At 56.5% G+C, this 25,025-nt stretch overlaps 7 protein-coding genes across 7 annotated transcripts; 5 read left to right on the top strand and 2 right to left on the bottom strand.

Moving 5' to 3' along the window:
- Positions 1-443: 443 nt before the first annotated feature.
- Positions 444-2,219, top strand: PG986_004736 (uncharacterized protein; the record flags this gene model as incomplete). The annotated part of the gene is made up of 1 exon (XM_066840958.1): positions 444-2,219. One exon carries the CDS (start codon positions 444-446, stop codon positions 2,217-2,219), a length of 1,776 nt encoding a protein of 591 aa, XP_066703585.1.
- Positions 2,220-3,437: 1,218 nt separating this feature from the next.
- Positions 3,438-5,839, top strand: PG986_004735 (uncharacterized protein; the record flags this gene model as incomplete). The annotated part of the gene is made up of 2 exons (XM_066840957.1): positions 3,438-4,577; positions 4,661-5,839. The coding sequence occupies 2 exons, from the start codon at positions 3,438-3,440 to the stop codon at positions 5,837-5,839; spliced, it is 2,319 nt and encodes a 772-aa protein (XP_066703584.1).
- Positions 5,840-7,288: 1,449 nt separating this feature from the next.
- On the bottom strand, positions 7,289-8,008 carry PG986_004734 (uncharacterized protein; the record flags this gene model as incomplete). Its single annotated transcript, XM_066840956.1, has 1 exon — positions 7,289-8,008. The coding sequence occupies one exon, from the start codon at positions 8,006-8,008 to the stop codon at positions 7,289-7,291; it is 720 nt and encodes a 239-aa protein (XP_066703583.1).
- Positions 8,009-9,695: 1,687 nt separating this feature from the next.
- On the top strand, positions 9,696-10,314 carry PG986_004733 (uncharacterized protein; the record flags this gene model as incomplete). Its single annotated transcript, XM_066840955.1, has 3 exons — positions 9,696-9,749; positions 9,809-9,954; positions 10,038-10,314. 3 exons carry the CDS (start codon positions 9,696-9,698, stop codon positions 10,312-10,314), a joined length of 477 nt encoding a protein of 158 aa, XP_066703582.1.
- Positions 10,315-11,690: 1,376 nt separating this feature from the next.
- On the bottom strand, positions 11,691-11,921 carry PG986_004732 (uncharacterized protein; the record flags this gene model as incomplete). The annotated part of the gene is made up of 1 exon (XM_066840954.1): positions 11,691-11,921. One exon carries the CDS (start codon positions 11,919-11,921, stop codon positions 11,691-11,693), a length of 231 nt encoding a protein of 76 aa, XP_066703581.1.
- An 8,365-nt stretch (positions 11,922-20,286) lies between these two features.
- Positions 20,287-22,290, top strand: PG986_004731 (F-box domain-containing protein; the record flags this gene model as incomplete). Its single annotated transcript, XM_066840953.1, has 3 exons — positions 20,287-20,634; positions 21,025-21,456; positions 22,279-22,290. The coding sequence occupies 3 exons, from the start codon at positions 20,287-20,289 to the stop codon at positions 22,288-22,290; spliced, it is 792 nt and encodes a 263-aa protein (XP_066703580.1).
- Positions 22,291-22,785: 495 nt separating this feature from the next.
- On the top strand, positions 22,786-23,937 carry PG986_004730 (uncharacterized protein; the record flags this gene model as incomplete). The annotated part of the gene is made up of 1 exon (XM_066840952.1): positions 22,786-23,937. The coding sequence occupies one exon, from the start codon at positions 22,786-22,788 to the stop codon at positions 23,935-23,937; it is 1,152 nt and encodes a 383-aa protein (XP_066703579.1).
- Between the last annotated feature and the right edge of the window lie 1,088 nt (positions 23,938-25,025).

Raw genomic sequence — 25,025 nt, 5'->3', positions numbered from 1 at the left:
CTTTCATACTACGACGTCCCTAAGCGAGGTCTCGCTTCCTTGGCGGGGAGGGAAGGAGAGAGTAATGAGAAGACAAGAGACGAGGGGGTTAAGGGGGAGAGGAGCGAGGGAGATCCTCGGGAAAGGCACTCACCAAATGCCTCCCCCGCCGTCTTCACTTCCTCGTTGTCGATCTTGCTCCTCCTGTCCCTCTCTCGCTCTTTTTTCTTTTCTTTTTTTTTTTCTAGTCTTCCTCCTGTCTTCTCCTTTTCGGTTCGTCCACCGCAGACCCAAGTCGATCATTTGAAAAAGAAGGGGCAATTCTCCACGCCCGCGTGCACACCACACGTACAAAAGTCCAGCAGTAGTAGCCCGTTGGTTCCCGCGCCCCCGGGGCTGAGAAACTGTCAGCCACCCCACGAGTGGCACTGTCCTTGCCTATTTCGTTTTCTTGTCGTCCCAAGATGTCGGTCCTTGCCAACCATCAGCGGCTGGCCCACGTGAGCCGCATCTCGCAGCTCGAGACCCTCGCGATCCTGGCGCGGCCCGCCGCCGCGGTGCCAGCTGCTGTGCCGACTGCTGCTACTACTACCGCCACCACCACCCGAGCCCGAAACAAGGCGAGCAAGAAGAACAAGAAGAACAAGAAGAACAAGAAGAACAAGACCTCTCGACGCAAACGCGCAAAATCCGCAGCAGCCGCCGCCATCGCCACCAGCACCGCCACATCCGCCGCCGCCGCCGCCGCCGCCCCGCCGAGCCCCAAGCAGGCCACCCCCTCCTCGGCGGGGCCCGCCGTCGGCAGCGGCGGCGACGCAAACAACCACAAAACCAACAACGGCGATGGCGACGACGAAGACGACGGCGACGACGGCTTCTGGAGCCCGCCCACGTCGCCCCTGGAGGAGTTCCCGCAGTACCACCGGGTCGCAACCGACATCCGGATGTCGCTGCTGGGGCCGGACCCGGCGCTCGGGGCCGGCTCGGACGAGTTCAAGAAGCAGGCCAAGGAGATCAAGAAGGACCTGCAGCGGCTGTCGCGCTACGCGCGGCGGCAGCACAGCAACCCGGCGACGCTGGCCGAGTACTCGCGGCTGCAGCTGGGGCCGTCTTCGCCGCCGCCACCGTCGGCATCGGCCTCGACGGGGGCCGCCGCCGCGGGCATGAGGACTCCGTTGGCGACGCAGCAGGAGCACTCACAACAGGAACAAGACCAAGACCAACAGCAGCAGCAGCAGTCAATGGCATCACCACCAGCACCTCAACACCCACCGCTCTCGTCCCCGCCCCAGTCCCCCCAGCAGGCCCTGGAGGCGCTGCAGCGCGAGCACGAGTTCCGGCGGCGCTTCTCGGAGCAGGAGGGGCGGGACTTCCTGGCCGACTTCCTGCGGGTGCACTTCGCGCCGCACCGGGACGCGGTGGCGATCCGGCGGCGGCCGGCCAAGACGCTCGAGGAGATCAAGATGATCGGCAACGAGGAGGACGTGGCGGCGGGGGTGCGCCAGTGCCGCCGCCTGTTCAACGCGCCCGTGCTGAGCGACCGCGTGGGGTCGCTGCTGTACGAGGAGCTGCGGCAGGGGGCGGAGCTGGATCACAGCCACGAGTGGTGGCGGCTGGTCACCAGCGACGAGGACGACGACGCGGATGATGAGAATGGGAAGGGGGGCGGGGTGAGGCTGAATGGGGACGAGGACGAGCAGGAGCACGAGATTGAGATGGGAAGGAGCCGCGAGAAGAAACGGAAGAAGCGAAAGAAGGGGCTACCGGCGCCCGAGGAGCTCCGGCGCCGGCGCGAGGACGACTTCGAACGGAGCAAGGCCGAGTTCATCGAGATGCGGGAGCTAGCCGCAGCAGCCGACGTCGGCAACGGAAACGGAAACGGAAACGGAAACGGCAGCGCCGCCGTCTGCACGTGCGCGCAGCTGGGCGGCCCCTTTGCCGGGCAGGCGGCGTCCATGTTCGGCTGCATCGCGTGCTCGCCGCCGCCGCCGGGCGGGCGGTCTTCGGTGCCCAACCTCGGGGGAGCCGGGCGGCCGCGGCTGGGGCGGGCGGTGACGCAGTCGCATGCAGCGGTCGTTGGCGAGATCGACGAGGCGGAGCTGTTCGACCCGTCGTGGTGGGAGGTCATGGGGGGCGGGCGGAAGTCGGTGGATGGGGGGATCTTGAGCGAGGTCAAGCGGCGGACGTTTCGCGGGGCGGAGAAGATTGCGGCGTCGTTGGCGGCGGGGTACTGTCAGTGAGCGACATGGCGATCATGTTGCGCTGGTTGTGGAGGAACCATTTTGGCTGCAATGACGAAGAAGATGATGAATAAAAGAGAAAACGGGGGGGTGTTTGGGGGTTGAAAATGAGAGATGCCACATGATGACCAGTAATGAGATAGAATGTAACCTAGTGAGTGTGGTGCAGATAGATTGTAAGAACAGTGAGTAGTGTGACGACGACATCCGGATAGATTGTACACAATAAATGCAGGTAAACTACCTAGATGGTGACCCTAAAGAGATGCAGATCTCCAATTGGCGTCCATAGCCATTCCCAATTGCAGTGTTGAGTTGGTTTGAGACAACTGATGCGGTTGCAATTGGGCTGACCTGTGACATTTTCCACCGTGCTTTGAGCGGGCTTGGGTCTGCCCCTCACCATCTCGATTCGGGTCTCCAGTGATTGATCTACCCAAACCTAGAACTTACCCCTTTTGAACAACAGCTGCAGATCTTCCGCTCTTCGCGTCACTTCCTACCTACTTACTTCTGGAGACACAGCTTATTTATTATTCTCATCATGCGTAAATAAAGAAGCCATGGCATTGACATACATGGTCAGGGAGTTCGCCCTTCGGCATCTCCACTTTCGGAAGTTAGCAAGGACTGTCGTCGTGGTGGGCGGCCCCTCCCCTTTCCAGCTTTAGGCCAGTTGGCCCAGGCAGTAGCGCCGGACGGAATCGATCGCTCCGTCTCATCGGCGGCCCAAGCGGGACAAAACCCACCCCCTTTTCGACCAGGGTCCGCGATTCGCGGGAAAATCCAAACAACTCGAGGTGCAACGCTGGCTCATTCCGGAGTTTCTGGCCCCCGCTTGTGGATCCCGTCTCACCAAGTCGGTTTGCTCCTCCGTCGAGTTACCTACTATGGCATTGCTGCACCGAGACTCGCTGCTTGCGGTCGGTGGCAAATGCGGTTGTGGCGCCATTCGGGAGAGGCCGAGATGAGGAGGAGACTGGAGACAGACGGAATTCCCAAGAATTCGGATCTGTTGTTGTCGACTCCACTGTGACAGCCCTGCACGCGTGCCTGTCTGTACCTGGCTGGCGCAGAGAGGCGAGACGTATATAAGGTCGTGCTATAGCCCCCATCCAACCTTTCCATTCCAGATGCTCGATGCGCATTGGTTTCTTGTGCAGCAACCATCCTTTTCTTTCATCACCTGCTTCTTGCTGTCAATCCAACTTTGACGCAATGAAGAACCTCTTCGCCTCACTACCGGCGCTGCTGCTCCTGGCCGGCGGCGCCCAGGCGGCGGCCGAGAAAGCCGCGCCCCAGCAGAAGTGGGAGAGCGTGAAGCTCGGCGGCGGCGGCGGCTTCGTCCCGGGCATCGTCTTCCACCCCAAGACGGCGGGCGTCGCGTACGCGCGCACCGACATCGGCGGCCTGTACCGCCTGAACCCGGCCGACGACAGCTGGACGGCCGTGACCGACGCCATCGCCGACAACGCCGGCTGGCACAACTGGGGCGTCGACGCGCTGGCCGTGGACCCGACGGACGACGGCAAGGTTTTCGCGGCCTTTGGCCTCTACACCAACGACTGGGACCCCACCAACGGCCAGATCGGCCGCTCCGCCGACCGCGGCGAGACCTGGGAGTTCGCCGACCTGCCCTTCAAGGTCGGCGGCAACATGCCGGGCCGCGGCATGGGCGAGCGCCTTGCCGTCGACCCGGCCAACCCCAAGATCCTCTACTTCGGCGCGCGCTCGGGCAACGGCCTGTGGAAGTCCACGGACGGCGGCGCCACCTTCGCCAAGGTCGACTCGTTCAAAGCGGTCGGCACGTACGCGCCCGTCCCCGGCGACACGACGGGGCTCAACAGCGACATCCAGGGTCTTACTTTTGTGACCTTCGACACCACCTCCCCCAAGGCGGACGGCGGCGCGACCTCGCGCATCTTCGTCGGTACCGCCGACAACAAGACGGCGAGCCTGTACGTGACCGAGGACGCGGGCGCGACGTGGGCCGCCATCAAGGGCCAGCCCAAGAAGTTCTTCCCGCACAAGGGCAAGCTGAGCGCCGCGGAGAAGGCTTTGTACATTTCCTACGCCGACGGCAGCGGTCCCTACGACGGCACCGACGGCGCGGTGTACCGGTACGACATCGAGAGGGGCGCGTTCACCGACATCACGCCCAGCATCGGCGAGAAGATCGCGTTCGGGTTCGGTGGCTTGGCGCTGGATGCGCAGAAGCCGGGCACGGTTGTCGTGTCCAGCTTGAACTCGTGGTACCCGGATCAGCATATCTTCCGCTCGACGGATTCGGGCAAGACTTGGAGTCGACTTTGGGAGTGGGCCAACTATCCGGAGATGAACCTGCGGTACAAGCAGAATGTAAGCAAGACCTACTACCCAACTCTCATGATTTTCATCTTCCTCCTGAAGAAATACATGATACTAACCACCTTCTCTCCCAGGTCGACAAGGCCCCCTGGATCGGCCCCGGCTTCCTCGACAACGACACCAAGCACCTGGGCTGGATGATCGAGTGCCTCGAGATCGACCCGCACGACAGCGACCACTGGCTCTACGGCACGGGCCTGACCCTGTACGGCGGCCACGACCTGACCAAGTGGGACGCCAACTCGTGGGACGAGAAGCTGACCATCTCGGCCCTGGCCGACGGCATCGAGGAGACCTCGGTGCAGGACGTCGCGTCTATCCCGGGCGGCACCGAGCTGCTCGCGGCCACGGGCGACGTCAGCGGCTTCACCTTCAAGAGCGCCGAGACGCTCGGCGAGGCGCCGAAGAAGAACTGGTACGACCCCCACTGGACCACCAACGCCGGCGTCGACTTCGCGGGCGCCGCGGGCAAGAACGTGGTCCGCATCGGCAACTCCGCGGGCTCCAAGCAGCTCGCCCTTTCGAGCGACGGCGGCGACACCTGGGCCGAGCACCCGGGCGCCGACACCAAGGCCGCCGGCGGTATCGTGGCCATGTCCGCCGACGGCGAGACGATCGTCTGGTCCGCGAGCCCCGGCGGTGTCCTGCGCTCGCAGGGCGGCAAGGAGGCGTTCAAGGCGGTTTTCAGCCTGCCCGAGGGCGCCATCGTGGCGTCGGATAAGCAGAACGCGACGGTCTTCTACGGCGCGTCGGGCGGCAAGTTCTACGTCAGCACCGACGCCGGTGTTACGTTCAAGGTGGCCGCGGGCGAGCTGAAGGGCGCCAAGAACATGGTCGATGTCGCGGCGCACCCCGTCAAGGCGGGCGACGTCTGGGTCTCGACCGACGCGGGTGTGTTCCACTCCACCAACTACGGCGCCACCTTCGCCGCGACCTCGACGGCGCTCAAGAACACGCAGCAGGTCGCTCTCGGCGTCGGCAGCGCGAAGGACAGCTGGAACGTCTACGCCTTCGGCGAGGGCGCGGCGGGCGCGAGGCTGTACGGCAGCGCCGACGGCGGCAAGACGTGGGTCGACATCCAGGGCGACAAGCAGGGCTTCGGCACGACCAGCACCGGCAAGCTGGCCGGCAGCGGCAACGTCGCGGGGCTGGTCTACGTCGGCACCAACGGGCGCGGCGTGTTCCGGGCGACGGTTTCGTTGGGCGGCGAGAAGCCGGGCGCGCGCCGTTTGAGCCGTCGTGCTCGTGCTTGAAGATATGGAGAGAAGGTAAGGGGGGTTGAGATCAATCACCGGTGGTTGCCTGCCTGCCTGGCCCCGAAGGAGTGGGGGCGCGCGGGCGCGGCGGATGAATAAGAAGTCTGTTCGTTTTGAGTAAATCTTTTGCTTGTATATATTTATTTCTATTCTTTTGCTGTATATAGATTCCATCTTTATGTATATGTTTCTCATCCCATCAATCGGTATCTATGAGGGGGCTTGTGTGGTGTGTCTCCTGATGATCGGACCTTCCTACTATGTATGCCCCAATCGCAGCGCGCATGTATGTCAAAGTAGACGACAAACAATCACATACACATTCCAGTTTTGGGGGAAAAAGAAGAAGAAAAAAAGAGCTGGGCAATCAGAAGTTGCGAACGTTACGTGTACTTCCTTCCCATCATCGAACGTGGTAGTTATCGTGCTTCGAGTTGGTCGGTCACCAGCCCCTTTTCAACCCTTGGATCTCTTCTTCCCCTGTGCCACCGCGAAAGCATCCCATCCTGCCTTTCCCTATTGACTTTACGTAAGAGGGAAGCCTGCAAGTTCATTTAGTAGTGATTTGCTTGTGGAAAACGTCCCAGCTCTAGCGCATCTCTGTGACCAAGTGAGTCGGGGAAGGGGTAGGTAATGCCTATCGGAGGGAGGTAAAGTAAGCAGCAAGTTGGCAGCAGCGTTCGTAGGCTGGCAATGCCCCAATACGTACTAAAGTGTGGCAATGACGCAGTGGCCAAATCGATACAGGGGACTGAAAGTGTATGCGACTGAAACCTCAAAGTTTGCATGTGAGCTAAGGAGGCCGACGTCTTGGTGTCCCTGGTCTGATAGGCATGTCTATCATCTCGTCCGATGAGGCGCGGACCGGTAGCAACAGGACGATGAGAGATTTGAGAAAGAGATAAAAAAACAGAAAAGGGCATAAGTCCCGGAGCCAGGATTCGAACCTGGAGCTGCGTGTCCCCAATGTGGCATGAGCCTTATCAACTCACGTGTGATCCCGCCATGTTACCAATGACACCACTCCGGATTGATGGAAGTGCAGGTTACTTGGCTCTATTAAGGCAAGATCCTGCTCGGAGCCTGCTCAATCGGAACCTAAAACACGACGCTTTGGCATACTGTAGACGGGTGGGTGGGGGGGGTCAGTGGGTGAGCGAGAGTTTATGTGTATCGTGAATAAACTAGCACTTTAAGAGTGTCTGTTCCACCAAGGTGAAACAGTCTCGTCAACGGGTCAACTGACAGATACATGCATGCACCGTCGAGAATTTAATCCGCCTTGTCGGCGACGAGCGAAGTGAGCGTCATGAGTTATGTACAACATAGCCGTGAGAGCGTCAAATATATAAGGGGGATTGTATGTACATGGGAATGAGAATCTTCTCCAGTCTGTGCAAAGCCGATCGTTTGACGGCTTCCTGACGTATCCAAATCGAGGTCAGATCAGTCGTCGCCATCCGACTCGTCGCCACTGTCTTCGTCATCGCTATCCTCGTCTCCGTTGTCGCCGCCAGATCCTCCCTTCGTGTTGTCGAACGGCTTGGCTCCAGCAGCGCCAGCCACCGGAGGACCAGCCAGGGCAGCCCAGGTGTCGAACTCGGGCCGCTTGGCGAGAGCCAGGTCCGCCTTGAAACCTCCCTCGCCAATATTGTGGAATGCCAGCACGCCGGCCGAGCTGCCTGGGTTCTGCACGGGCTTGTCCGACAAGGCCCAGCCCATCTCCACGCCCTTGCCCGTCCCTGCGGCGTTCGGATCGAGGCCGAGCTGGGCGCCGAGGCACCCCTCGCACAGGAAGGTGTAGGTCAGGAACGTGTTGTTGACCGAAGTGCCCTTGGCGATGGGCTTGACGGAGAAGTTTCCGGCGACCTCGGGCGGGTTGTCCTTCTCGTTGGCGGCCTGGCGGAAGGAGGAGACAGCACTGGTCCCATCAGACCATGCGGCCATCAGGAGGGGTCCCTCCATATCGCCAGTCAGAGACCAGCCTCCCCATCCAGCGCCATTATTAAGCGGGAACGTCAGTTGTCCTATGAAGGAGTTGGTCGGGTTTGTCGGGAGTGCGATGCCAAAGCCGTAGCCTGACTTGGCTCCGAAGAAGCGTTGCAAAACGATGCCAGTCGCAGGGTCAGTGAACTCGTTCCTGACCTTCTGACCGAGACTGCCCATGGAAAGGGCAAGTAAGGTGAGTGTTATGGCAGGTGCACGAGAGTGATTGGGTACCATGATGCAACTGAAGTGGGAGGACGAGTAGGGCTATGTGGTAGGACTCGTGCGGCTGAGGTGCGGTGATGTAGTATGAAGGGAGCTTGCTGTTCGTGATCGAATACTGCTTCTGAACAAGAACACACGATGTTTTCGGGCATATAATATATACTTAGTCGACACTTGCAGGCTGCCGCACCTCCGCCCGCAGATGGAGTTCATTCATTGCCTTGGTGTCAACACTGTCTCACAAGCCATCTATCTGACATAGTAGACGTGCCGCCAAAGGTAGCATCTCGACACCAGCCAATGGGATGTGTTTGGAGGGTGAGTTGACACCAAAGCGATGAAAAGTCGTGCCGAGTTGCCGTTCAAAGTGAATAGTATCGGGCGAAACTTGGCTAAATTGCTATTTTGGTGGAAGAAGAAACAAGCCAGGATGCTATTTTTGGCAAAGGCAGGTTTAACCTAATCGACGGGACGCTAGGTTCGTCTCAGATGATGCAGTTTCACCCACAGCGTCGGCAATGTGTCGCATGCTCAGCTTCCCTATTGGGAAAGACTGGGTTGGTTAGGGGATGGGGTGAGGTCGTAGTCTGGGGTTTGCAGACAGGGATCCAGGATGATGTTAAAGGTGGCTCGGCGGGTAGACTTGTCTGATTGTAGCATGCAAGTACTGTACATGGACGCCGCAGAGCCGCATGCAGCCTGGTGTTCGATCAAGCATTTTGCTCCATCCCATCTGGCGGTATGCCACTTGTCGCCTGTGGGGTTGCACCCAGCTGACAGGGAACGCTGGTCGAGATCATGTTGCCAAGTTGGGAAACGCGGATCTTGAAACTTCGCACGTTCCAGCGAGGTGCTGGCACTTCTACCGTTGGGCTGGTGTCCAATCAGCTTCATCCATCTCGATTGACCGAATCATCACCACTCAGGGCGTTCCTATTGGTGATGCACATGCATGCATTTGGTGGATATGTTTGCGACACGAGAACCAGACCGGCTAGTTCGAAGTTCGGGAAGGGGTCGTGTCGCAGTGCCAAGTGGTGTCGAGGTCATTTGTTCACTAGGCTAGGCGACGACATGCACGATACGTATCTGCAGTGAAACAGAGACAGAAAACGGTGGGGGATCAAAGAGAAAGCAACTAACGGTTCCTGTCTCAAGTCAAGATTCCATCGGATATCACATTGTTTTGTAGTTGTAACCGAAAGATTGAACATGGAAGGGCAGCCTTATCTTGACAGCCAATGTGGGCCTCGTTTTTCAGTTGGCCAGGGGAAGACGCGCGCCCTGAAGGAAGGAGCTGGCGCGGGAAAAACGTAGCTCCGGCGCAAATCCAAACAGCCAAACAAACAAGGCAGGAACATGACGCACGGGCTCTAATTGCAATTGCCGCGACACTATCGTTCGACGGCCGAAGCAGCAAGGCAGCCAACGCAACACCCTCAATCAAGATCAACTCGGCCCAACTGCATTTCAGCCTCGCGACCCGACCAGCAGGCAGATTATCCGCTCTTTACTTCTGCTTCTTTCATGCTCGATCTCAGGAAAAGGGACGCCCGTCCCCGTCCAACGCATACATTTCCTCTAGGCCCCTTTTAACCACCCTGCTCGCGACTTTCGCAATCGAGAAATTGCCGCTTTCGCAATGGGCGCATGCGCATCATGCCTCGGCCATCGCAGGCAGGAAACTTTTGACGAGGTTCGTTCGGTCGCGATGCTTGCCCTTTGCTGCCACTACTCTAACACTTGCTCAATCAGGATGACGTCTCCCGCCTGCTCATCGACGACCCGAACAACTTCCAATATGGCAGCTTCAGCGACCAGAACATGAACACCCAGGCAGACCCCCTCGAGTCGCAACGCGAAAACGAAGCCGTGCAAAAAGTAGTTGCGAAAACATCAAAGTATGTCACAGCCACAGGATGCGATGAGAGAGGTGCACACATGACAGGCAGACCTTGAGTGGAAGCTGACAGGCTTGCTCCAGTAACTTGGTAGACATTTTCGAGATTGCTCCCCAGGAGACACAGCAAGCGCCCCATGCCATGCTCTCCGGCCAAGATCTACGATTGTCCCGCTACCAGACCATCTTGGCAAAGCTGTCCACCGACGACGACCTATCATCTGCCGGCACGGTGCAAGGGCATCTAGATTGGACCAGCGATGACGACCTGCCCGAACTCCAAGGTCACGCCCCAAGTATCAAGGACGGCGTAGGAAAGCCTCTTGTGGGGACCTTCTCTGATGCTGCTGCGGCTGCATGAAAGAGCAGGCCATGACCACTACATGTGCCGTCGTCGTGCACTCAATTCCCGCTGAAATATCGCAAAGAAGTGTCCCAAAGTGGCTTAATTAGGTGCCAACAGTAAGCCGTACACTACACTGCGACTCAGGAACTCACCCAGCGGGTCGGTTCGGTGGTTTAGTACAGCCAATTATGGCTGTCTGCTGCGGCCCGGAGTACTGGTCGACGGGGTTGCGGATGGGGCCGCTCCCCTGTGCGACACACGGGGTCGAATTGGATGGATCTTTGCTGCACTTTCACCGCTAACTGGCTGCTATACAGCCAATCATTTCTTCCTTCTGGGTCTCGCTGGCCATGAGATCCATTGAGTTGTAGCCACGTGCCCGCTTACTCCCCTCCTACGGGTGGTGGAGTTGTATAAGAAGACAGGCAGTTCTAGCGCACAATTTTTTTTCTCTGTCAATATCATCTTGTTCTGCAAAAACGCCGCAGCATATTTATCGTCCGACTCCGTGGGCCCGTGGCTGCATCGTACGTACGGCCGAAAGAATCGTTTGTTTACCGCTGCAATCTCGTGCACAGTAGCAAAGGGCGGTGCGGAACCCTGCGCGAGCGACGGGAATCGACCACTCATGTGGACCCTCGGGTGAGCCCGACCCATCAGCGTACACGTTCGCCCACTTTAGCCCGCAGCTCTCCTGCCACTGGCTTCCTGGCTTCCTGGCTTCCTGGCTTCCTGGCTGCTGGCGGCTTTCTCCAGGCTAGCCAGGGCTTCTTGGATCGACCTACGTGATCAGTATGGCGACCCCTCCGCTCCCTGTCCACGAATAGGCGTTTTACTTGAATTATTGTGCATCGGCAGAGAAAATTCCAACCCTAGCAAAGTCTCTGTTCTCCTCTTCCCCTACACCGGCTGCCATGGGCTGGATCTGTCGTGAACGATGGGCCTAGGAAAGCAGTGCAGACGACTTTCGGCCATTTCCCCGCCCCTCCTGATACAGGTTTGCGCCGACCGAAAAAGACAAAATGTTGTGTTTCCCATGGAGCTGCCGGACGCTGCTCGAAACGATAAGCAGCGATGCGCTGCGGGTCGCTTGGCAGGAGACGAGATATTTTCACCCCAGTGACGACAACTCGGCAACCAGACCACACGGAGCAAAAAAATCGATCAATGCTGCATGAAATGAGGGCTATTTATCCTATTCATTTAAAACGACCGTCGTTCCAACTCGACCGAGTTCCCAGAAGCAAATACACGACCGTGACGGGCCAAGCCTGTAAGTTCCTACGCACCCCGATTTTCCCACCTTTGACTCACTTGACCTTGTTCTAACACGTTGCCCAAAAGATTGACTGCCTAGCTGATCGAATTCACCTGCTCGACATCCAGAGAGCTCAGAGCGTCTCGTGGACTCTCTGGTAGTGCTGTTGCTCCAATCCCTGAATCACAGACTCCACGTCCATTATATCTCTCTCGGCTCGCTCGATCGTCGCGCTTCGATTTCCCTCCCTCTGCCACCGATATATGTCGCTCTGGAGCTTGCTGTACTTGCGCTGCTTCTTCTCGATGTCTTTGCAGATTTTGCAGCGGTCTTCCTCGAAGGTGGTTTCGTACACTAGCTTCATGCCGCAGGTCTCGCCCTACCGACACCACTCGACATTAGTATGACTCCCCCAAGTCCACGACGACCCGAAGTAACGAACCGTTCGATATTCCTTCGGGCATTGCTGCTTAAAATGCCCCCAGCGCCACCAGCCACAACTCCATCTCGTCTGTTGGAAGTAGCACATTGTGTTGCTTGAGGTGTATAGTGTTGACTATATTGGTCTGTCGAGGTCAGCATGTCTATACGTGGTGATCCTTATAAAAGTGGAGACGAAAGCGCGGATATACTAACCACGGACTCAATCTTCAATAGGATTGATGATTTGATCCTCCGTTGCTACAAACAAGCAGTTAATGTCTTTTTCGATGTCCGAGGTGTCGACTTTCGAGATGCTGATGGCGTATCGGCAACAGATGGGATCAGGAAACCCCTTTATACTTATAATGCGTCGACTTCACAAACACCCCACGCTGCTGTTGGTTCTTTTCAGAGGCATCGTTTCGTGAGGCTTTCCTGATAATAGGCGTTGGCTAAAGACGTTTGTCACTGTCCAACCCTACCCAACATATCCACGAGTCGCCTTTGGTGGGGAAAACCGATCTGTCCGATCTGATTGGATTAGTCTGTATCTGCCCAATTCGTTCGACAGAGGCCCTTTGACGGAGTGCCACGTCTCGATCCAAGACCGGGAAAATGCCCCACCTTGCCATCGCTGTCCAGCTGCGGGTATTAAGTGAGGTATGTATAGGAATACCTTTCTTGTACAAGTACCCTGCCCTGTGCCCGCTTCTTTGTACTTTGCTAATCCCTCACTTCCAGGCCCTTCGAATGCGTCTTTGCCGCCACGGTCCTTTTCGGATGAAGACTGACATGCTGTGCGCTTGCTTGTACCCGCCTGTGGCATGCATGGTTGATCCCGCGCCATTCTCCAGCCCCCTTCCTCTGGACCTTGTTGCACAAAAAGCGCCATGTACGCTATCAAGGTTAGACGTGGTTCGGGACCTTGCCCAGCCCGGCCACGAATGTGTTATCCAGAGCAGGCATGTCTGAAAGGTCACGGGATACCGGCTCTTCGACATCACTCCTTACCCCGGCGGCCATGGACAGGCTCATGCCGATACCAACGTCCGCAAATTACGATGTCGAAGAGGTGGCTACTTGGGTTCGGGAGTCTCAATATACCTGAAGTGGATATCCCATACAATACAGGGTTCGACGCCCGCAGTGTCACAGTATTGGCTTTGCTACCTTATACATGGTGAGAATCCCTTCCGTGGAGCCTGAGCTTGGCCTGGGCTAATGATAGCCGTCATCTGTGTGTTGTCCGCTTCCAGCAAGCCACCTTCGGAACAAAACGTTATTCCTGATGCAATTCTGGAAGGAGTTGCAGCCAACACTGTTACAGCACATCTACAACAAAAGGAGGAGGTCCATACCCGCAACAGATGTCGACTCCGTTCGCTCAAAGAGAGACACTATCGATCCATAGTGTGTGCCCGTACGATGACCGATGACAACACATACACACTCGAGACTCTGCATTAGCGACCTGGCTTTCTCATGCGCGGTGACGGAGGCAACGAACCCCTGACTTGGACAGCAACCAGCCTTGTGTTCCCCGGCCACCGACGGAGCCCAGATAATAAGGTTCATGCTCGTCCCACAAGGGACTACGAACCGATGGGGGATACGGTACCTTTGCATTCACGTGGGCAGCACCATTTATGCCTGGCCGGAAAGGTTCACTTCGATCTCAGCTAATCTCGCGTTGAAAGGAAGCAAACGGGGTGGTGGGATCTTCATGGATCAGGTTAGGCAATGGCCAACGTGGCCGGCCCATTCCTCGACCTCTCACTCCACCTTGTTAGTCCGAGGCGTATTTTGGGCCGTATCGGTCGTGGGATGGTGGCGTCCGGTATTTCTTCATTGCATATGTTTCATCCCTGGTAAGTCTGACGCCTGGTTCACACTGACTTGACTGACAGGATGCAACACGTCGTAGCATACACCTACCTATTCCGGGACTGCAGGACCAACAGACCCCCCAAACGCAGCTTCGCATCTCGGTGACGCATATTGCTTCCCACTGACCGGACCAGATATTGAATGCGAACTCGCCTGCCCTGTCCGTCGTCAGCCGGCCTACACCGCTTCTCAGCCACGGTGTGACCAGGCGTATATACATGAAATAATCTAGACATGTTCTCAGCAAATTCCTATTCGGCGTCGGCTGGATGGGCTTCATTGGGCTCAAATGTGTCGTCGCCTTGTACTCGCACAACAATCTTCCGTTAATCTCCTATTGACCCTTCGGAAAAGCCATGACGCTGCGGTGAAATCACACCGGGGCGCCGTGGAACGTGGTACCATGACACGATTCCAATGCATATGCCGTGAAGCCATCCGGCAACGAGCCCGCAATCCAGGATCTGCCCATGAACGCCTTACGACCAGCATAGTATATGCGTCTTGCCAGAGGTCTAGATGCAATGGCTGGGTTATAGGACTTCCCATTAGTGAGGCTCGTGTTTCGGTGACAGAATTGTACACCACATGAATCACTGCTCATATGCGCGCACAAGATGCTGTACAACAAATGGTGCCCAATATACCCCGGCATGCAATAACATCAAAACGGATTTCCAGATAACGCTCGATCAAGTAAACAAGTCGCGTCTACCAAAGAGACTTTTGGAACGAAGGGACTTTTCCCTCTTCCCCTCGGCCTTTTCATGGGCTTGGCCTGTTTGAGGCCTGCCAACCACACCCAGGCCGCCTGGAAGGGCCATGTATCGTTGGCCAGCCTAATCTGGCACACCATCGCCCAGTCTTGGCAATCCAGGTTCGAACGAACTTCGAGAACCCCGTATATTCTAGCTTCATTATGGGTCAAGCCTGTACCTGCCATAGCTGTTTGGTCATCCAATACCGGCTTACCTCTATTCGAAACATCGAACCGGGCTTTTCCTCGGATATTATATCCATCCGACACCCAGCAGCTAAACAAGATGCACCGCATACATACGATGAGCCAATGACCTAATGGTCTTGGAGTGACAAGTGCGATACTTTCTGAACGTTGTATGGGGGTATTTTGTGTAATTCTGTTGCAGAAGCCCCATCATTCATTCACCCGCATCTAAACCCCGTTGAACAATGGGGGAGCACCGACCAATTGCCCAATCCCAATCCGACGGGCATACACCAGACTGCAGCAATGCCTTCCTCTTCTGGTCCCCTCTTCTTACAGTGCTATCAATCAAGGTGCTTATTGCGTTTGGGGAAACGGCACGTTACCCAGTTACTCTTGGAGGGCAAGGATGATGGGGTATGAAGCACTACATACCTCCGAGGAAGACTCCACCCACCCCTTCTGCGAACATGCTGCGATGGCAGACTTCCTCGAACTCTTGCGAGGGCCGCGGGTGTAGGACGCGTTCTGGGATTTAAGCCTCTGACAGGGCCTCCTTTTCTCGCAAGGAACCGCACTGGCCATATAACCAAACAAGCAGCCTAATGTACACAATTTGGGGCCGCTGCGGGATGTGCCAGGGGTCCGCAGGCCGGTCGACCGCAACAGTGACCCCTTCCTGTGGAGCAGTCCTCCACTCGCACGCCCATGCCCACTTACACACACCCTGTCACACACGGGCACACATTGGCACACACACATACACAGTTCAATACCCTACCAATACCTACCAATCCTACCAGAAATTCACATGGACGGCGTACACACACACCCCTCGCACAAGCACCCAGGCACACCCCCATCCCTCTCATACTGACCGATGAAGAGGCAGATCAAGAGGCATGGACCACTTGGAAGCAATGGAACAGTTGCCGGAGAGGAGGGAAGCTGTTGAGCTCCCTCAGCGCAACGAAAGCCAAGCCCGTGCTCTGGGTTGAATGCTGCACCACCACACGACTATATTTATAGTGGACGTCATTCGCTGAATTATCCCCATCGACATTTTGATGGCTGACACTCGATCCGGCAAGGGTTGAGCTCTGAGTCTCTCGCTCCAGCGCCCAGGTTCCTCTCCTGCGCGTCTCCCCCTCTCGTGAATCACAGGCGTACGGCATAGGTGAATCAATCTTCAATGGGGAAGGAAAGCCCAACAACAGTTGAGGGAAGGAGAACGGGACAAGACTGTAACTGGATATTTTCATCGGCTTTAGCTTGTGTCTTGATTTCCCCATCTTCCCCCGTTGCCCTAACGTCGGTGATTGGTAGAGGATGTGTTGTCTATGGAGAACAACGACGTCTTTTCTGACACTTTTCGGAGAAAGCAGGGCTGCTGATTGGAACGGCCGTACTGGCGGCTGTTTGACTCCTCTTATTGCTACCGCCAGGGCCTGCCTTGCCAGCCGAAGAAGGGGGACTAGTCTCCTCTTTTTCTGGCCCTTCCTTTCTTGCTTCCTTGTCCAGCCCACCCCCCCTGTCTTGTCCAGAGATGCTTCACGGACGCAGGACGGAAAAGCAAAAGGAAAGAAAAAACAGCTATAGTACTCTGTTCCCCCTCGTGTTTCCTGATGACGCACGCACGCCCCCTGTCTAACTACCCAGCTACGAAACGTATAGTGATGAATTCGCCAATGCACCCCAACTGCTAACGATCCAGGAAAGAACGAAGAAGATTATGTACTTAGTTACCAGGGCTTGCTTCCCCGACATGGGGATCATGAAGCCGCAGTCCGATGCCTGCTGGATTGAGGCCCAATTCAAGACGACAATTCATCCCAACCGCCTCCCATTGGGCGCCGATTGCCCTTACGCGGGAACGAACGATGCAGGTTTTGCAGCATTGCAGGGCAAACGGGGTGGGTAGAAGGGTTGCGGTGCCAAAAGACGAAAAGGTCGCAACCGGCCGGCCGGCCAGGGAAGAAAAAGTATGCAGGCCTTATGCGGCCTTCTGGCAAGGCCCGTGAACTCCTCTGTTGTTGGTGCGTTCAGCAAGAAAGCGAACGGCAAACAAGACAACCGAGCCACTGCAGGAAGTCCCGATGAGATTGGCAGAAACATTGAGTGGAAAACCCCGGAATTGATTCTTCTTTTGCTGCTTGCGCCACGAGGTAGGCCTCTAATTCTCCTATTCTCCTTCCCTGTGCGCTGCCGTTACATACATGTTCCGCCTGCACTCGACAACCAAACGTTCGCAGTACTTGGATTGCAGCATGTCGGCATGTGAGGTAGCAGTAGTATGTACAATGGACAGACGGGGAAGGAGATCCCCAAACCGGTCGATGAAGAATCGTGGTGATCAAACTTGGCAAGCCGAGATTTGGGGATATTTATGTAATTATGTCTTCTGAGGCTGACCGGGTGAAATGTCCAGGGGCATTTTAGCCAGCCATCCCGGGACTTGTGAGACATGCATCATCGCGTGCTGGCTCGGTCGTTGGACAGGGGGATTACATAAGTATGGGCGGGCAGATGGACTGATCCCTGGATGGACTGACAAGGAACATCCGCTATTCGTCTTCTGAAGACCTACATACTTCAACTTGGATCTGCATAGTACGCCCACTTGATGAGAAAGCTGCTGCACATACGGCGTTCACGGCTGGCGTCGGCATGGAGTGTAGGGTTGTGTAGACGAGTTGCTTGGACGTTGAAAAACACCGAGCGGCAAAAGCGCCTCCCATGAAGGGGCGAGAACGGACATCACGCCAACCAGTCAACCACCTCCTTTACCTCGAAGCGACCTGTGCCGGATCTCCGATAGTTCCAAACGAACAGGCAAAAAGCCGAAGCGCGACGCCCAAGAATACGATGGGAGGGGAAATTCTTCAGCAATTGCGCGACTACCAACTACATACCTACGTGCATATGTGTCTAGATGTACGTACATGCATACTGTATGTACTTGCTCCTCCGGGCGGGAACGAAATGTCCGTCCTGGTCCCCTACCAACCCTGCCTTGGCCTTTGCCCACTTTCTGGCCAGTACCGGGATCAATAGAAGGGTGGAATGTGGCATGTGGTGTAGCATTTCGCTCGACACGTTCCGCGATGGATCGGACCCGTCCCGCTTCTGGAAAGAATCCCGCCTTTTTGACAAATTGACAGGCGGGGGGGCATCCCGCTTTTGCTACCTGCATCCACTTGCCAGTACCGCACACGACTCTCGTCTCGTGACCTTCAGAGTGTCTCACGACAATGGATGTTGAACGGGTTGCGCGCGCGCGCGGCTGGCTGAATTCGGGCTTTAGTCGCGCGCTCCACTGAACCGAGAGGAGCAGCACAAAAGATGTTTCACTCCAGACTGAGACATTGTGACATGCGCCCTTCCCAATTCGATGATTGACCTGCTGCTTGGCTAGGGCCTTGGAAGCTACTGCGTACTGGGTAACCTCATGTCAATCCTCATATCTCAACGGACGATAAAACGTTTGATTCTTTTCACAATTGATGGCAGGATAGGCTAGAGTTGGTCCTAACAACTTGAAACATCGGATATTGACCAAGGCCTCGAGTTTCATACTACGGCCGGTCGGCCGACTTCGACTGTTTGACAATTGGTCTTGTCGTGCACCAACCTAAGACCGAAGCTGCTCACTAAGTGCGGCGCCCACTGGGAAGCACTGTGCATCAGCCACCAACTGCTCCAGGAATAGCAAAAGTCCACCGAGCTAACCCCACTAAACCCCAAGAATCACAGTGTTTGCTTACTGTGTTGCTTCCCAAGCTATTTCTGGCATCTGATCAATCAGACGGAAGAGAGTTAGGCAAACGACACGGCTTGGGCCAACTAACCAAGTCGTGAAGCTTGGCCCTGAACGATCACGCGTGATCCTTGCCGGAGCCTGTGACGCATTAAGCGTCTGGCCTCGACTTCGGCGAGATGAATCGGATTGAGCCAGTTTGCCAACCTTCTCTTTTTCTATCGCAAGTATTCATTCCTCGTTGCAACCACCCCAAGCGTTTGGATGTACCACTTGTCCAGTTAATGGTGAGATGACCAGCTGCTCAAGGAACCGACACTGATGAGGTCAATTGATTGATGGATTTGGATTGAGCGCGCATCCACCCGACAAAGTCCTACTCCATCTTAGCCGCGCATCTTAAGGACAGGCATCTCGATGCGCCATCCTTCTCCTTCGTCTTCTTCAAGGCACACTCTCAACTCTCACCCCGCCGTTGCGCCTCGACCTTCTGTTTCCAGCCATCTGCGTGCGCATGGGTACACCTCGCCGCATTTCCAAATCCGCATCCAGTCCCGTCATCATCGCCTCACTTCGCTAGAGACTGATAGGCTTACAGACTAAACCTTACGAACCTTACTGCCAGACCTACCGCATCCCACGCCTCACCATCCACACCTTGATCACTCACCGACAGGTGACAGGTGTCAGGTGTTTAGGTGTCAACGCAGCCGTAGCTAGCTGTCTGCAAATCTGCGGCGTGTGCTGCATGAATGAACCATTGACGGGCTTGGCGGGCCTCGGCACACGCGACCTCCATCTTTGGATCGCGGCTCCCCCTCCCCTTCTTGGCCCTTCTTACGTCCTTTGGCTGCCATCAGTATCTCAGGTAGCAGCGGCCAGCTGGCGCTGCAGACCGGGGTATCTTTCAGGCCCTCAAGCCTCGCGGGTATTGGAACGGCTCCTCCGCCGGCGGACAACAATCCTGGAAGACACGACACGCTGTCGCTTCTGTCCAAGGTGTAGCGCAGGGCATCATTGAAACCCCTGCGCGTGACGACCCTGCCTGACATTGTCTTGGCGCGCGCCTGTTCGCTCCATCTGAGCTGGCCGTTTTTCAACCTCGGCTTGGCTCTCAGCCTGCCACTTGGGTAGGTGCAGGACCAGACCTCCGACGAATCCGAAACTCCGATGAAGAGAGCCTTTTCTGCGATTCATCACGGGCCCAGTGCATAGGCCCTTGTTGCTATCAGAGTTACTGCCACGGTTTCTTGTCACTGCGCATCGCAACATCAGTTCGCAGTCATTCGGTTGCATACCCAACGCAGAAGGGAATACGACCTCTCTCATCCAATATCCATCAAGATTTACAACTCATTGACGTCCACGCCAGGGGTCATTGACGTGCTACGTCGTTTCGCTTGGTGCCGGCTTCTACTTCCGCCAAGGACTAAGCCGAGATCGTGCGCCATGACAAAGTCAAGACCTTCATCGCCGTCGCCGGCCCATTCTGCCAAAACTGATGATGCTACCACGCAACAAGGAAGCCATGGCGCTGCCCAACTTGCCTCACCACATCTTGTATCGAGTAGCGATACCTCGGGAGCAAGTGCTCCAAGTTCCTATACTTCGAGACAATCTCCACCACCTTCAGCAGGTCGCGCAATGGGCGATCTGGATCATTCTAGCAGGCCACTTGTAGCGATCTCTGCGACCGAACGTGATTCTACCAGGGACATGCGGACTGGAACAGGGCAAACCGCCGCGACCTCGCCAACGACTTGCTCGGTTCACGTCAATGCATGTGGCTTAGTTGCGCCCTCAGCAGCAGATGCGCGTGCTAAACCAGCCGCCGCAGCGGCTAATACCAAGGCCGATGTGCCGACGCCTACCATGTCCAGGGCAACGACACCACCACCATCGTCGGCTATAACGCCGGTGGAGAACCCGGCGGCGGGCAGACGGAAAAGCATCAGTGGCAGCAGCAGTAACAGCAGCATGCTCGAGCTGGAAAGTCTGCCCAACGAAGTCCTCATGCATGTACTGAGCTTTCTTGACGTGTGCGATTTGCTGGCACTCTCGAGGGTAAGTTGTTGGTTATTGTCTTTTGTAAGGTGGCTGCGCCCTGTGACGTGGTCAATTTTTCCTCAAGGCCCCCTATTCGAGTTTTCCAAGGTTCAAGCAATTCCCACCCCTCCCGTTCTCCTTCCTCTGCGCTCCCTCTTGCATCCGAGGAGTTGTACAACCTTGAGGAAGATGTCCGCGACTGTTGTGTCACCATAAGCTGCCCGGGTCCAATCTTGTCGATGCGCTCTAGGATACCCCTGGATATGACCTAGATGCGCTCGTGCTAGTCCCTGATCATCGCATTCGCTGCCTTCTCTCTTCTGGCATTCCATGTTGCCCACGTGCACGTTTCGTCCCTGCTTCTGTGCGTTTTCGGCAATGCCATCGAATACTAACTCATGACGGTAGACTAATCGCCACTTGCGCGCTCTGTCGGTCCACCCGCTGTTGCATATGCTCCGCCTACGCCGCGCTCGTGCCTCTCTCCCTCCGCTGCTCTTCTCGCCCTCGCGCCCGACGCTGCGCGACCTCATCGCCAAGCACATTTTCCTGACGCACACGACGCAGATCTCCCGGCGCCTGGCGCGCAACCTGGTGGCGATCCGCCTCTCGCGCCGCTTACCCCTCAGGCCCACGGCCGAGACGCTGGTGCAGCGCGGCGTGCTCCCCGGCGAGTGTGTGCCTGGGGCTACCCAGTCTCGGGAGGGTAGCGGCGCGGTCGTGGTGGCTCCCGGGCTCGTGGCGAAGAAGCGGGCCGTGGAGCGTGAACGGCTCAAGGACGGGCTCCGGCGCTGGGTTGGCGGCGTCTGGACGGGCGAGGTGCGGGAACGGGCTGAGGGTGTACGTCGGTGGGAGGAGAAGGCTGGGGTTGGGCGAGTGTGGCGGTTGAAGCGGTTTTGGGAGAGGGTGGGGGGAAGGCGGCGGGGGAGAATCAGGTTCGGGTGGCATAGGTCGACACGGAAGAGTTTTGGGAGTTTGGTTTAACTTACGGTAGGGAGACATTACTGGGGACTACAGCATGGCCGTCTCGCTGGTGGGTTGTTGGGAATGATGTGTATGAGAGGAGATGAGGGGAGGGGTTTCTTGAGATTTTACAGGGGTTCTCATGAGCCGGATTTTCAAGGGGCGTTACTGCATTTTGGAGGACAATTATGTTACGGGTTTTTGGAAGCAAGGAAGGAGGGAAGGAAGGATTTCACGGTATTTGGGATTGAGGGCTGGGACTGTTTGTGCTGGTACACAACACATATGGGTGTTCCCTCGATTAAGCGGCTGAATTGGCGTGGGGTAATGATGTATAATATGATATGATAGCTATATAGGTACGGAGCGCACATGATATGATGTTGGATCCTGATGGCAAGCGAGCAGCACGATCTGCATGTCTCACCTCATACCGGATCAGGGCCTTGATTTAGGAGGTGTAGAAATATGTCCCAAGCCTTGCACGTTTTCTATATGACTTGGTTATTGGAAATTTGGCAACCCCCATATATAAACATGCTCTCCAGGAGGAATACGAGATTCGGTGTTGCATCTTTCATCTGCCGAGATCTAGAAGCTTTGGGGGGAGATTTTGGAGATTGGATGGAGGGGCAGCGACGGGCAGTTGTCATTTGGTTGTCATTGCCCGCTAATTGGCTGGACCCCACAGCGCTGCAGCTGGCCGGTTGAGACCCCATTGGGGAAGCGCTAGGCAAAAGCTGAGCAGTACTGAGCAGCTGGCTAGCAGTCTTAGCACGCCCCTAGCCTGCCCCAAGCCGGAGATTCAGCGTCACTGGCTCAGCTGGCTCAGCTGTCAAAACTGACATCAGCTCATTGACGCCATACCGCCCATGCTCCTGTTTTTATGGGAATTGAACCACCTCCATAGCAACCGAGCACCGACGATCAACAAGTCAAAAAGACGATCGTGTCTCAGCGACAGCCGACGGGGGACCGTTCTCAACTCCTGCCTTCTGTTCTGCCAGTTTTGAGAACAAGCCAAACTAACCTAATCAATTACGATCGACCGAACAATACCAACCCTTAACCTACCTTCGTTTTCCTCCAATCTCCGACTGTACATACGACAGACCAGGTCCACGCAGGAACGAACCCCTGCTACACACGTCCACACGAATACAATACGATACATACCAGACAGAAGAAGAAAGGAGCCCGTCAATCATGTCGGACGCCCGCGCCCTCCTGCGTGCCCATCGCGCCGCCAACCGCATCGAGCACCCCCATGCCGCCTACAGCGACGCCGGCAAGCTGCTGTGCAAGCTTTGCCACGAGGCCGTCAAATCAGAGTCCCTCTGGGACGGCCACGTACGGTCCGCGGCCCACCGACAGAAGCTGACCGCCCTTCAGTCACAACAACAACAACAACAACCACCACCCTCGTCCAGCAGTGACAACACCCATTCCACCACGACGACGATCAACCACAAGAGAAAGCATGGCGTCGACGAGGACGATATAGATATGGACGACGCTGCTGATGGCTTGAACGGCGAGGGCGCCGCGAGGAAGAAGAAGAGCAGGACGGACGACGGCGAGGGAGATGAACAACGCGCGTTGTCGACAGGGGCGGGAGAGGGAAAAAGCACGAGCAACACGCCGCCCTCGCCGCTGACGAGGCGGACGTCCAACGCGCCGGAGAAGGGCGTCGAGATCGCGATACCGTCGCGGCCCGCCACGCCGCTGCTCAACGGCCGCTCGCCCCAGAACTCGAGCTCGACGCCGAACACGTCTCACGGTGCCGCTCCTACCTCTGCACCATCTACATTGGCTGCGGCTACTACAACTACCTTCACGAGCGGCCCTGCCGCCGCCGGCGGAAAATCCGTAGACGAGGCCGAATGGGCCCTGTTCGAAGCCGAGATCGCCGACACCGCGGAACCGACCCCGCCGCCGCCCTCGAGCCTGCCCAACCCCAGTGACGCTTCGGGCGTCATCTCGGCGCCTGCTTTGACCGCGGACCAGATCGCGGCCAAGTCCGAAGAGGAGGAGAACGAGCGGCGCAAGCTGCGGTTCGATGCCGAGATCGCGGACGAGCGCGAGGACGCGACGCGGGCGCTCGAGGACGAGTTTGACGAGATGGAGGAGCTCGAGGCGCGCGTGCGGAGGCTCAAGGAGAAGCGCGAGGAGTTGCGGAGGGGGAGTATGGCGAACTTGCGGGCTGCGGCCGGCGGGGCTCCTGATGGTGCTGCTGGGAAGATGAAGGCTAAGGCGGCTGGTAAAGAGAATAAGGGTGTAGCTGAGGACACCGAGGAGGATGACGAAGATGAGGAGGATGAGGAGGATTTTGATGATGGGTTCCGGTTTCGGGTTTGAGATATGGATCGCGAGGGGGTGGGGGGAAGACGACTAGAGAGAAGAAAAGAACGAGGAAAGAAGAGATAGCGGGTTATTGTTTTATTATTCTTGCATCACGTTTCGGCGTTAGGCATTGGCAAACGCTTCGGTTCCGTCTGGTGAGAGACGGGTACTGGTGCTGTTGGGCATTTGTACAGATAGGAGAGAGAAAGAGCAAGGCTTGAAGAGAGAGACAGAGAGCGAGCTATTGCATAGGATGAGCAAAAAGAGGGTTTTCGACTTTGATCAATGGTGTGTTCGGTATTGTGATTCTGTTGGTGCTTATTGCTGCTGTTGCGGGCGTATATATATTTCAGGGAGGTTAGCTTACTCGTCTACCTGAATTAGGTTGGGTGTTGGGGGAAACTCCAGCTTTTATGCCTTGAGATGTTCGGAATACAGGCTGACGTTCCTTTGGTGGGATACATACGAGACGCTCTCTGATGCATGTGAGATTTGATGACCTGGGCACTGTATTACTTTGTTATGCGATGTCACCCAGGAGTAGCCCAGTCGTTTCGACAGCTGCAGTGCCTGCATACATTATTATGCATAGGGCAAACAGTAGCAAATACGATTTCATTAAGATCCTGCCTGCAAGCTCTCAACCTAAGCCTATGGGTGCCTTTGCAAGATTCCACCCCCTTTTCATCCGATGCTCATCATGACCCGACTGGGAGGTGCGGTTGAAGTTGAAATAAGGTCGAGAAGCCCCCAGCCTTTCCCCACGGCGGGCGCTAGCCACTACGAACTGTGCCTGGCGTCCGTGCATTCCCTTCTTTTTTTTTACAGTTCGGTCAACGAACTGCCCAGAACTGACTGCTGCACGCCCTGGCTGCCCTCACTCACTCAGCCTTTCAGCCTCGCATCCGTCATACCTTGGTGGCATGCCGACTTATTCACCTTGAGGTCCAACCATATTGGCCCAATTGCGCTCGTTTCCTGTTGGAGGAGCGATGCATTGCCATCAACACAGATTCTACCACACTTCTTTACCGTAACTGAGGCGCCTCAGATCTTACAATTTTGACTGCGATCGACAGACTTAACCTTCTCTCTACGAAACC

This window comes from Apiospora aurea (assembly GCF_038362705.1).
Source record: "Apiospora aurea strain CBS 24483 chromosome Unknown utg000003l_segment0_segment0, whole genome shotgun sequence".
Taxonomy (NCBI): Eukaryota; Fungi; Ascomycota; class Sordariomycetes; order Amphisphaeriales; family Apiosporaceae; genus Apiospora; species Apiospora aurea.
The sequence above is the reverse complement of the archived record's forward strand: the minus strand, read 5'-3'. Positions and strand labels throughout refer to the sequence as shown.